The sequence below is a fragment of the Cryptotermes secundus genome, unplaced genomic scaffold (assembly GCF_002891405.2).
Source record: "Cryptotermes secundus unplaced genomic scaffold, Csec_1.0 scaffold186, whole genome shotgun sequence".
Lineage (NCBI taxonomy): Eukaryota > Metazoa > Arthropoda > Insecta > Blattodea > Kalotermitidae > Cryptotermes > Cryptotermes secundus.
The window spans coordinates 1,321,387-1,335,213 of NW_019727393.1; the positions used below are offsets into that span (position 1 = coordinate 1,321,387).

The following is a 13,827-nucleotide window of genomic DNA, read 5'->3' on the forward strand; positions in this document are numbered from 1 at the left end:
GAACAGACTGTGTACGTATTTCGTCCACACAATATCTTTGTCATGACCTAAAAAGAAAGGTTATTATTTCTTTAAACAGCATTAACCCTCAAGTCAGTTTAATGGAAGGGAAATATATTTGCATTGAGGTAATAACGGAATTTGTAAGTTTTGTTTAGTTTCATTTTGTTCCTCCTAAAGCTGAATATCCACGAACAATACGGAACCTGCTGATCAAAAATTGCTAATCCAATTTTCGGATCTTTCACAGTTCGTCTTTAAAGAAGAGAGATTCCGAGAAGAATTCGGGCTCTCAGATTTATTGACTGACTAATTTCGTATAATCCTACCGTTCTTCATCGTATTCACAAAAGCACCCATTGGACTATATTGTCACTTGTATTATGTGTGGCTATAGACGGGGTTTGGATTGGTGAATGGATTCATTGGCCGCTCATACACAGGACACGGAACTGCAAGTAATTACGGACCCACCGCTTATCTTCACAATTCACAAATTACTACAGCACCACCTAAGCATTTTCTGCCACCTACTGTGTCTTCATCAGCCGTTGCCTGGTAAATTCTCCTAACAGTGGGGATCTTTCAGCTTCACGCACTCAGGTTCTGTCTTGTAAGCATCCTGTGTAGAACTACCTAACATCTGACTTTGTCCCTTGCTTATAACATCCCAGCACGTACCCCGTAGAGACCGCCGTTTTCCACCGGTAACTATATTGTTGCGTGTGTATTTGTTGCTGCTGGAACGTGTTTACCGAGCCATTCTTCAGAAGTGGTTGTTGTTTACAGAGTTACCGCTTAGCAGCGGCTCTGTAGGCCGCCATGTTATCAACATCACATTTTTACACCACAGTTCTCTACATTTTATTACCTGATTACTAAACCCTGTATTAATTAAATGTACCCTAAAATGTAGTGTCTCGCGTAATATTCTCCGAAAAATCGACCATTAAGTGTTCTATCCTCTGGGATTCTTGCCACCTGTTTTCATGCTGAATTGTACTTGGTTTATTCTTCTAACCTGAAGATGGAGGCGACATGTTCCTCCGAAACGTTGCTCGATTTTCAGTAAACTACACGGCGTTATATCCCAGAACATAGAACTCTTCATAACCGAAGCTGTGAGACCCTAATAGCCTACAAATCGACCATTGTCTCAAATATTTATGGAATTATTTGTCTGTACCCTCTACGTTCTGCGGTCGAAAATTTGTACACTTGCAGTGTTTCCGACATGTTTGATACTTTCCCTCGTTTTATCACACTTTGGACATTAATGGGGATTAAGATGCCTGAAGAAACATAAGTCTGAATGCCGTATAATAACTTTGAATATGTCATGACGTACGGAGGAAAGCATGGGAGGGTAGGAGTTGAGAAGGACACACTCAAAGTGCAGCTGTTTCTTGCAGATTCGCGTAGATTTTGCGGAATCATCTGGTGCCCCTTCTGCTTGTGTGTGAATGTGTGTGTATTTCTGTGATTGATCACCTGCATCTGCCCAAAGTAATGGACATCGAAATATAAGAAAAGAGAAAAGTCCTATCTTTTTACTGTTTTCGTAATATATTGGCTGTCGGCGAAATCTCCCCTTGCAGCTTCCCGTTGCGTGTAATCACATCGCAGTAGGATTCTGTTACAGGGCGCCTCGGAAATTTGGTGACATATTGTTGGCAGTCCAACAGCTGATGTAACTCTGAAGCTCAGTATTTCTCCTGAGGGAACGAGTCTGATAGCTGAGCCGGTACAGCGACGTGATACGGACTGGAAGGCCGGGGTTCGATTTCCACGCAGGGCAAGATTCTTTCTTTCCAATAACGTCCTAACAGGTTCTGGGTTCTACCCAGTTTCCCACGTCATTAATAAAGATGATTATTTCGGTTGACAGCTGTAAGAAAGACACAGTTTTACCAGGCATAAATAATAGCAGATACATGTTCTGTACGTCTCAGATGAGTGTAGTACACTTCACAAAATTGAGTTGAGAATGGCAACCACGTTACCAGCCACCTCCTACGTGAATGATGTATCCACAACGACTCGTGCGCATATATGAATATATTTTGTTAAAAAAATTAAATAGTTTTGAATGAATATTTTGTATGGCTTTCTGTATTTTAAAATTTAATTTATATCGCGAATTTAAGGTCCGAATCATCAGTTGTGATCGTCTTCATCTCTCGGACACTGACGTCGTGTATTCGAATCCCACTCGAGGCATGAATGTCTGTGTGTGCTTTCATTCTGTGTTTGTGCTGTCCTGTACCGGCCTTGCGACGGGCTTATCCCTCATCCAAGGAGTCCTATCGACTGTGTATTGGATTACGAAACTGAAAAATCGGCCAGGGCTAAACAAAGGTCTGTAGAACCATTGACGAATGAATGGATGAAATCGTGAATATTGTCAACCAGTTCCATGATTTAGGAAGGGTGAAATTCCGTAACGCGAGCGTCCATAAGGCGAGGACAGACTGTAGCAGAATAAGATCACAGACTTTGTCAGACGTCAGTAAGCGGATTGGTGTGGGAATTTCTCCGAGAAATTAAATAAAAGTCTATATCTCATATTTAGGGTAGAAAAGAAGACCTTAGAGAATTGTTTAGTAGGAAATCCTCTAAAATGTCTTTTTACGTTTACGGTTCTGTATCTTTCCGTAAGCGGAAGGAAATGGGTAACACTAAGTTAAAGGTCTGAAATTGCGTACTTTCGGGGTTGACATAGCAACGAATTCTGAAGCGTTAGCACATTGCATTAAGATAAGTTATACAGCAAGTCACGAACGAGCGAGTAGGTCTTGTTTATAATAGTGAATATCCTCCACAATCAGGTAGCCTATAACAGACCTAAATCCTGTGTTAAAATTTTTAGCAGTAGCCACACTAGAACACATTCTAAGACTTTTCAGTCTGCTTTCACTAGTCGTTTCCCGGTGACTGGCCTTAACAATGAAAAATCTTCAATTGCACCGAACAAATCTCCTCAGAGACTCCCGTAAAATTCTGAATTCTTGCTTAATTTTTCTCCTTATAATATTTCGGAACGGATCAACAGAAAGCACAGCTTTTCTATTGTTCCTCCAATCATTTCCGTGGGAACGTGTTTGTTTGCGTGTCCAGAAACGGCTGCATGTATTTGTTTATTATAATCTGTTTCCTAATAGCGAATGTGGTTTCGTTGTATGTTTCGAGGTTGTTACCAAGTAACGGCTCTACACACTACAATATACACACACACACACACACACACCCGAGAGAAAGTCAGTAAATGGGTCACAAACGGATATAAAACGTAGAACATGTGGTATTCGAACTCGGAAAAAAAAAAACTTTTATTTCTCGACATATTCTCCAGCGACATTGGTACACTTGTCCCATCACTTTACCCGCAGCATAGAAGTTTTTGACTGTTGCCTCAGGTACTTCTCCACCTGGTCGGGCATCATCTACAATTTTCTGACACCATTGATAGAATTTCTCGACCGTGTTCTGAACCTCTTTAAGCGATATACATTTCCAGCCTTTTACAGGCCACATTTATTTATGAATATTCTTTGCACTGAATCCTTTTTTCCACAAAAAGACGAATAAGAGAACACTGATTTTCGGTAGTACACCCCTCAAGCACGGTAGCCATTTTGACTACTGATACCACCCTCTGAACATGCGCGTGGACGTCCGCTACCTAGACTGTCATGAAGCTGGACTGTGCTGCTACTTAATGATAAACATAGAAAGCCTATTACGTCCATTGCAGCTGTTTTACATCCGTTTGTGTCCTACTTACTGAGTGTCCGTTTTAAATATGCTCATGCTTATTCACGTGGATTGTAGAACATATCAGGAAAGGATTAGATACATGTTGAAACTACACGGAGAATTATATCTTCGCCGAAAACCTGTATAGAATGAGGTCTGCGGCTGTTTTAATTTGTCCGTCAAGACTGATAAGACATTCTACACTGCGGTGGTCAACATAATTACCTCCTGAACACAGAATTCCTTTCGTAACAGAGTGTAGGGAATCAATTACAGATGTATGAAGTCTTGGCTGATATTTCCCTGGTTACGATGCAGTGCCCACAAGACCAGTTTGGATTGCAGCGGCTTTGGAACCGAAATGTGCGCAAATCACATCACTTCTCATTGTAACAAACCCCTGTCCAGTTTCATCGTACGTAAGCTTGATATGCGTATTAGTCATTAAGGAATTACTCTCTCTAGAAATAGGATTCACGTTTTAATACTTTAGTTTACCATTTAATTCAGCTGACCTTTTTCTTGTTGGTGTTAATTCTAGAAATCTGTTTTTTCAGGATGAGTGTAGGAGTTTACAATTATTTTCTGAAACTTTCTGTATAATGTAAAATTTACACACAATAATTTTTGTCATTTTCCACATCTCTGAGTTCGTAAACTGTTGAAAGCTTGAATGGTAATATGAAGGTATCTTGAGTAGGAACAACATCACGTAACTTGAAACTGTGTTTCTCTTACTACGTATTTTTCAGTTTAGAGAGTGGAAAATGCCAGAAAGAAGGCAGTGATATGATTTCATAGCGAAAGTTTCTGTACGCGCAGCAGATATGATATTTCGTTGAGCAATTCAGAAGAGTTCGGGTTCGTGACGGGGGTTGGGGGTTGGGGGTTGGGCGTTGGGTTGGAGTGACTAAGACGGTTTCGAATATCTAGTGTTATTGCGTGAGACGACAGGTTCTTTTGATTTCTTGATTGAACTGGTTGAATATGCACTGAGTTAGAGAAATCAAGCCATCGATACTGGATTTGGGTGGTGCAGGGGTGGGTATATTTTTCTACAGCAAGGGAAATTGTGTCACGCTTGGCTTTCTCGTTTGGAAAGTTTAGGAGCTAGTTAGTTATTTACGAAATTCCAGTTTTGTTTCTGCAAACCTGACGTCCATCAGACACTCATTTGACATTATCATGAGTTGGTTTAATCTGGTCTACGACCCACTTTTTTCCAGTATTTTCATAATATAAACATAGTTCTCTTAAGAAATTTCTTGCTATATGATTTCCTCACCAATATATTTTGTTGCATTCATATCTCGAAAGGGAGTGAGTTATCTCTATGCCCTGACCGTTTCACCTCCTGGGAAAGAATCACATAGTTTATTGAACGGGGCTGAGGGCCGCCCTAGACGCTGTGGCTTAAAGACATTTCAGCCTGTAATTGAACCCAGCTGTTGCGGTCCATAAATATTCACTTTACTGAGCTGTCACGTCCTATAAATATTTATGAATTTCTCGATCAAATTGTTTGTTTTTAACCATATAAATAACTTTCATTTGAGATGTCCTATTTTCGGAAATCAGCCGCTGCACCCATTATGCTGACTTGAGGTTTATCGTGACTTTCCTCAGTCAACTCAAATGTGATTAGAGACTGGCTATGAGCTAGACGACTAAGGTGTCGGATTTGGAGTCCAGGTTCAAGAATTGTCTCTGTTCCACGTCGTCCAGACCAATTCTGGGGCCCATCCACCCTCCTATCCAATAAGTACCGGGGGCCTTTTCTCCCAAAGTAAGGTGATAGGATCTGAAGCTGACAACTCACCTCCAACTAGTGCCGAGGTGAAGATAACGTGGATCTATACATCCACTCCACAATACGCTTTCATCGCATACTGCTTAATGATTTAAGCACAGGCATAACTTTGCCTTAGCGTATAATAAGAACCAACGGCATATTAAGTTACCTCCTCTTTGTGTGGATATGACTAGTTTTGTAGGATATACCTGTCGCCCAGAAATAATTTGTCTACATCGAGTGAGTTACCTCAAGAAATAACGCACGGCAATTATGAAAGAGGGATCATATTTCCAATTTCTAACTGCCATGCTGACAGTGGGTCGCCTTGGCTTTCCTCTTTCTTGCATGACCAGTAACAAATCAGTCATTCTCATTCGTAGAAATTCTGAAAGTCAAGCAAGAAAATAAATGCACTGTGTCACTGGTAAGTAGGTATTACACGTAGTAATCTATAGAGTCAAACATGCGCGCGGAAAGGTAGATCTCTCCAGCTACTCGTCCATATTGTATATTTAGGTGAAACAAGATTCTCCATTACGAATTTACTTCACAGAATCTCTTTCGTGGAACTGTATCCCCAGTCTGGGAAACATTGCTCTGTTTCGTCTGTAAACAAGTTTACTTCTCAGCTCCGAGGGAGCCCTACTTTGTATCGTGGTATCTGAGAATCTAGTGTTGTTCATGATGTAATTCTGACATGTTTTTCTCTGCTAGGATTTCGCGTTACAATTTGCGATCTCAAAAACTGCGTCCCACATCGGAACATAATGTAACTCGTGACTAGACTGCAGTTAGGCGTCGTAATACAGACCGCAGTGACGTGGCAGCTAGACCGATCTCTTGAAATTAAATTTCCACACCTGACTCCAGCGGCGTATTCAAGTAGAGTTTGAGGTTTACATCTAACGTCGTCTTTTCTGTCGATATTTTCATTACTTTTGAAAGAAAATACACAAAGTGAATACATGAACCGCGGGTCACGGTAGCCGAGCGGTCTAAGGCATGTACTGTCTTCTCTCGCGTGGAAACCGGGATCGTGGATTCGGTTCTGTTTCCTGTGAGGTACGAACCGAATTCTTATATATTGCCGGTCACAGTAGCCGAGAGGTCTAAGGCATGTACTGTCTTCTCTCGCTTGGAAACCGGGACCGTGGGTTCGGTTCTGTTTCCTGTGAGGTACGAACTGAATTTAACGTCGTCNCATGAACCTCGGAAATTTGATCTGCTGATGTACATTATAAAAGAAGAAGCACCTTAAAAATTGAATGTAATCGTATTACTTCTTGCAGTAAAAATTAATTCTTGTGAAACATATCTGGAAATTCTTTACGTGTTGCATCCTGTTGTGTGTCATTCAACAGAGTACTTTTGTAACCGTCAGCATAACAATTAAAGGAAGTGTATTAACAAAGGTTATTTACATTAATGTTGATCACAATATGTTTCGACCCTTATTGGGCCATCATCAGGTGTATCTCATTTTACTTAGATGCTGAATTTCTGTTCAAATATGGATCCATATTTTCTTCGTAATTTACTATATTCATATGTGAGTATTGTTTAATAATAAACCTCTGGTTTCTTTACTCTTAGACTTAAACCGTATTGGCGTAAAATTAAATTAAATTACATTTGAAGTTAAACAATTAGTTTGGTATAACTTTAAATTGACTTAATTAATTAATTTTAAATTATGTTAATTCTTCGCTTTATTTAATTAATTTGGAATAATTTAAAATTTAATTTATTTTATTATTTTTTTAATTATTTTAAATGAATCTTATCTATCTTCAGTACTATAATAAATTACTTTTTTACCAATACGGTTTAAGCCAAAGAGTAAACAAACCAGGGGTTTATTATTAAAGAATACTCACATAATCTTGTACTCAAAGTTGAAGGAAATATGCGTCAATATTTGAACAAAAATTCAGCATCTACAAGTAAGTGATGGTGACCCAATAACGGTAGAAAATTGTGATCACGATTAATGGATGTAAGATTTGAGGTTTTAACGGCGGTGACTATGAAGAAAGCAGTGACACCGCGTAGATGTAGTGTTAACCGACGTTTCGGAGGAACAAGCTTGTACCGATTCTCACGGCCTCTTCGCTTGCGGATTTTCTTATTTTTCATTCTACCCTGAAGATGGAGGCGATACCTTCCTCCGAAACGTCGGTTAACACCACATCTACACGGTGCCATATCCCAGAAGACTGCCTTCTTCAAGATTAATATAAATAAACTTTGTTAATACACTTCCTTTAATTGTTATGCTGACGCTTACAAATATGCTCTTATGATATTTGGTATCAATAGACTTACTTGTCTGGTTGTGAAAGACGTAACCCGGTTAGCTCTTGTCTCGAGCCCCTCGTGTAGTCCAGCTTCTTCCGGTTCCGCTCTGCATTTCTATACAAAATGTAGCTATAAATCTTTCGAATGAATACATTTAACAGGGAATTCAGTTTTTATGTCTGAGATCCAGTATTCGAAGCGATTCAGTAGTCCGAACTCACCAGTGCCTCTTCGGGCTGCACCCTCTGTATCTGCTTCTCATGACGCGGAGTAACGGGATCACATGAATTACTTACTTACTCATTGAGCTGAGGCCTTCTGGAGGAACCGCCAATTCTGCGCTACTCAAGAATTCCCAGAATTTTATGGAACCCGAAGGTTCATTACCGTGTTCATAAGAGCCCTCCACTGGTCCCTATCCTGAGCCAGATCAATCCAATCCGTACCATCCCATCCTATCTCTCTAAGATCCATTTTAATATTGTCCACCCACCTACGCCTTGGTCTTCCCAGTGGTCTCTTTCCTTCTGTCTTTCCCAACAATGTCCTATACGCATTCCTCGTCTCCCCAATTCGTGCTACATACCCTGCCCATATCATCCCCCTTGACTTGATCATTCTAATTATACTTGGAGAAGAGTACATGTTATTAAGCTCCTCATTATGCAGTTTTCTCCAACCTCCTGTCACTTCATCTCTCTTCGGTCCAAATATTCTCAACACCCTGATCTCTATGTTCCTCCATTAATGTCAGAGACCAAGTTTCACACCCATACAGAACCACAGGCAAAATTATGGTTTCACGTGAATTGCCACTATTAATAAACGGACAACGGCTTGGAAACAAACAGCCCGCATGTCTTAAGAACTGTCCCATTGCATAGAGGAACGCTTCTGCCTGTCATCGGGAAGTGCCTGGTTGGAATCTTGGCTGGGACACCGGCTGTCGTGAGCATTTTCGTGATTCTCTCAGTCCCTCCAAGCAAATGCCGGTGTGGTTCTTCTGGTTAGGCCAGGAACACTTTCTTCACAGCCTTACCCATAAATTATTCATTCACTAACCTCCACTTCGATCCTGTGTAGCGTGACATGCCGAGAGTGTCGTTAAACTAGAAATAAACTGGTGTATATCTTATCCGTTTTATCTCGCATACGTAAGGGGAACTTACTTCTTTTGGCTTATTTTGGACTTCACCCATCGTCTGGTATGTAAAAGACAAAAAGACAGAAAACACAGTGATTGAGACTAGCTCTTTCTAAGGGGCCCAACTGAGTAGGTTTATCCTTCCCTATCCACCCGAAGACGGAGACAGATCCAGTCTCCGAAACGTCGTGGTTTTTTGTCTTTTTGTCTTTTACATACCAGACGATGGGTGAAGTCCAAAATAAGCCAAAAGAAGTACAGTATACACCATCGTCAGAATCCTTTGAAGTCTGTAAGGGGAACTGTTGTACCGCTGATATAGCCTAGTCTCATATCCTCCTTCAGAATGTAGATTTCATGTTTAGTAAGCTTATGTAATACTCGTACCTGTGTTATATAAAATTATATTGCACTTCTGGTTTTTGTTACTTTCTGCTGTCGTAATGTACTTCATATTCGGTGATTTGTTTCTATAATCCGATGTCGGTTTGAATGGAATGGTAATGTTATTGCTCTGAATCCGTTCCAGTGGCTACTTACCATATCATTTTGTCCGCCCGACTCTGGAAGCAGCGACTGAATTACTGAATCAATTTCGTTCAAACGCGATATAGCAGACCCAAAATAAATTTTAAGGACTCAGTTTTATTTTGGATCAGTTCTTCTGGTTTTAATATTCACTTCTCTTGTTAGCCTAAACTTGCTTCTCTTTATAAACTTCGTCTATGGTTAATTTAAAGACGTTTGCAGTGATTCCATCTCGCTAAGAGCGATAGTCAGTGATAATTAAGTGACATTTCTTATTATGTAAATATTTAAAAGGGGCGTCATTCTTATCTCATTTAATTAGCAATGATGTCAGTGTCTCAGACTGTATCACGCCGAATAATAACAAGTTTAATTAATGACGAGTTTGAGAAAAATTAGGAGAGGTTCTTGCCTGTTTTCAGGTCTATTCTGGGATTTCCGAGAGAGACTTTGGGAAATCACGAAGAGCCTCGGTCAGGATAGCGGCCCTCCGATCTGAGTTTCGAACCCGAGACTCCCGAAATAACATTCAGAATTCTAGCTCCTCGTTCATCACTTTCAACATCTCAGAATTTCCATAAACGGTACTTTTATCAGGTGACTAGCGCACTATCCTACAGACCCAGTGGGATGGTGTAGGTTTGTGTTCTGTGGAAAAACTCAATGAAACGTCATGTCCAACGCACCGCTTTAAGTCATGTTGTATATACGGTACTAAATGAACGCTTATACAGAGTGTTACTTAACTCAAGGGTAAAAGTTCAGGAACAAACTTCTCATGTAGAGAGAAGAAAAAAAAGTATATGACAACATGGGTTTGGAAATGCATATAATTACGGAGTAGTAATTATGTCTGCACGCCACTGAAAAGAATTGGCGACATGAGTGGTTTCTATCGATGGGTCGGCCTTTCACTGGGAGGACAGCTCTGAGATTATCATGACGTCACATGTGATTATTTCGTGATAAATTCTTTTCAGTGGCGTGCAGACACAATTTTTTTTCCCTTGGCACTACAGCCCCAGTGGGTCTAGGCCTACCTCCATGAACTCCGTTCACTTCGGTTTTTCTAGATCTTACACATTCGGTAGGCCTCCTTGGGCGAGTGATCAGCTCGTCGCAAGGCCTCTACCTGTAGACAAACACAGAAAAACGCACACAAACATCCATGCCATAAGTGGGATTCGAACCCACGATCCCGGCTTCCGAGCGAGCGAAGACAGTGCATGCCTTAGACCGCTCGGCTACCGTAACCGGCGTGCAGACACAACTACTACTCTGTAATTGTATGCATTTCCGGACCCATGTTGTCATAAACTTTTTTTCTTCTCTCTATATGAGGAGTCCGTTCCTGAAGTTTTGCCGTTGAGTTGTGATACATCCTGTATAATCTTTGACACTATGACGATATATTTGCTGGATTATTTCACAGCGCTATTAGAATATTACGTTATACAGAATGCCCATGAGGAAAGGTCAGCATTCTTTGAGGTCATAATGTCGGTCATTCTAAGCAAAATATAGTGTGGCCTATTCCGAACTGTTTCCGAGATAGACTGTACAGTTCAAGAGTTGTTGATAAAGAGATATTACATACTGTTTCTAATACCGGTATTTATTGTTCAGTGATAAATTTGGTACAGTTTACCCAGTATAATACATTTTAGAAAATTCCACTGTCAGCGTCAATGCATTTTGCAACTCATGTGACGACATGGCGTGTTTCTCATCTGTACAGTGTACAGTGAAGTAGAACTCTTTCGGAAACCTTTCGGAATAACACACATGTACATATACAATTCTTGTTAGAATGGCCGATACTGTTGACCTCCCAGAATAGCGAACTCTCATCCTGGGACATCCTGTATAGAATCTTATGGAAGGACGATAAAGCAAAGATGAATTGGAAAGGATTTAAATGCAGCGGTTGTGGCCTGATTCTGGTAATATCTCGAGCCCTACGTCGAGGCACTGAGACAAAGTACAACCCCCCCCCTCCAGGGTCAAGATATCTGTTGCCCCACCGAGAAGCACACCGAACTTCAGTCGAACACATATGTACAGCTTTGCCGCTGCACCAGCGGTCACGGTTCTGATGAAATTCTGTGCTCGTATGCAGTATTTTCGTTATACAAAAATTGTGATATGTACAAGTTTCATTCACTTTAATTAATTTTATGAACAAGTGACTCCTGAATATACACAGAGACGTAATTTTGAGGCCTTTGCCAGATTTGGATCGTATTTCTTTTATTGCGCTTTGATTGCATATGCTGTTACACGAACGGTATGTTGGACATTGCCTGTTCTCTGAAGTGTGTTGGTTGGATACACAGGATGTTTAGTCAAGTCGTCATTACACTGAGAGAACTTTGTTGCTTGATATTAGTGGGACAATTGAGCTCAAACCTGAAACTCTTGATTAGAAATCCAATACGGCAACTGCTAAACGAGCTACAGTTTCAGTCTGTGTTCTGGGTAGATGAACCGAATTTCACGCCGTCGTGTAAGATCATGTTATTAAAACAGCTGAGAGCCGGGATAGCTCAGTCGGTATAGCTATTGGCTATGGGCTACACGACCAAGGGGTCCGGATTTTGAGTCCCGTTGGGGGCAAAATTTTTCACTTCTCCATGTCGTCCAGACCAGCTCTTGTGCCCAGCCAGTCTTCTATCCAATGGGTACCGGCGGTTCTTTCCCCGGGGGTAAAGCGGACGGAACGTGAAACTGACCACTCACCTCCAACTGGAGTCGAGGTCAAGAAAACGTGTGTCTATACGTACCTTTCATCATACTCCTTCATGGCGAAGTGTTTAATTAGTTAAGCACAGATTTACCTTTATTAAAGCAATTACACGAAGAAGATTTAGATGGCTGCCACATGTGAAACGGTGTGCGCAGGCGTACCTGTGCCACGAATTGCTGGTAAAGTGGAACTGCTGTTGGCATACAAGCGTAGGCTTCCCGCAAGTAAGAGCGAAGTTAGGGGAAGCAAAGTTCTGAGGCTAATTTGACGGCTACACTTTGTTGTACTTTGAATAGGAATCCGAAGTTCAAGTTACAAACAGTGGCTGAAGCTGTTCGGTTTCTGGCAGCCAAATTTACACACCTGGCTCCTCCTCTTGTTCTCCACCCAGACAGGAGTAGGCAGTGGGTAATATTTCATCTCCGAAAGAACCGCTTTCCTCCCGAGAGAAGTGTGGGGAAAGAACGGTTTTCGTACAGTATGAGTCCTCCTGCTTCCCGCCATCACGGCCTGAAAATCTAATCAAAGATTCAAGGTAATGTTTGTTGAAGGTTGCGCATATCAGATATCGCTACCTGTCTCTTTTGAATACTGTATAGAATTTCCAGCAGCTGGAGAAAGAAACCCCCTCCAAGTTCTTTAACGAATTTATAAAGAAACTGAGGAGAGTGCTTAAAATGAAAAAAAAAGGAACTGATCAGAAAAGCACATAAAATAATATATTATTATTACCTTTTTTTAATCACATTCATCGCCCATGGACCGCCTCTGTGGTATTGTGATCAGAATTCCTGCTTACAGATCCAGAGGTCCGGGTTCGATTCCCGGCACTACCCGAATTTTCTGCGAAGTAGTGGGTCTGGAAAGGGGTCCACTCAACCTAGTGAGAATAATTGAGGAGCTGTTTCAAGGAAATAGCGGCTCCTGTCTAGAAAACCGAAAATAACGGCAGTGGGGATTCGTTGCGCTGAGCACGCTACACATTCTATCCGCTAAAGTTGGTACTAACGTCACCGACAAGTGGCGGTCACTCGGTCTGCATAGTTCGCTTGCGAACTAAAACCACAGATTTTTTTGTTTTTTTGTTTTTATTCATCAACCATTGTTTTTCGTGATTCTTCTTCATTTTCTTCTTATATTGGTTCATCTCTGTCGTGTCTTTAAACAATATTTTTCCTTATTCATTCCAAACCCTGTACTAATTAACGAACTACGTAATTCATTAATGTCTTTGTTGGGTTAGAGTTATTCAGCTGTCCAAGAAAATAACTGCTTCAAAACTTTGCATTCTGTTCATAAGTGTCTCTAATTGGATCCTATCTTGAGCCAGTTTAATTCACTCCATACCTTCACACCTTGTTTCTCTAAGGTGTGAAGGTATGGAGTGTCCCTAGGTCAGCCAGGCTGTTTCCTTCCAGGAGGTCCTTCGGCCAGAAGTTTGTAATTTATTTGTGTACGCTAGATCCTTCTTTCATCTCGGTTTTCACGTTTATTAAATATGTTAAATTTAGGGCGGAGAGTGCAAAGTGACCACTGTTAAGCAGCGCAACTTTTTAGATC

General features: G+C 40.9%; 2 protein-coding genes across 5 annotated transcripts in view; one reads left to right on the forward strand and one right to left on the reverse strand.

The window, feature by feature from the left end:
• LOC111864651 (synaptogenesis protein syg-2) overlaps positions 1-13,827 on the forward strand; it is a 1,101,357-nt gene that overhangs the window by 422,484 nt on the left and 665,046 nt on the right. The window lies entirely within an intron of this gene.
• The window catches only part of LOC111864654, a 66,366-nt gene continuing 54,285 nt past the window's right edge, over positions 1,747-13,827 (reverse strand). Inside the window, exons 3-4 of the mRNA XM_033751517.1 lie at positions 12,631-12,785; positions 1,747-1,888 (exon numbers count right to left, since the gene is read on the reverse strand). Of these exons, the coding sequence (XP_033607408.1) occupies positions 1,860-1,888; positions 12,631-12,785 (184 nt within the window). The 3' untranslated portion in view covers positions 1,747-1,859. The remainder of the gene's footprint in view (positions 1,889-12,630; positions 12,786-13,827) is intronic.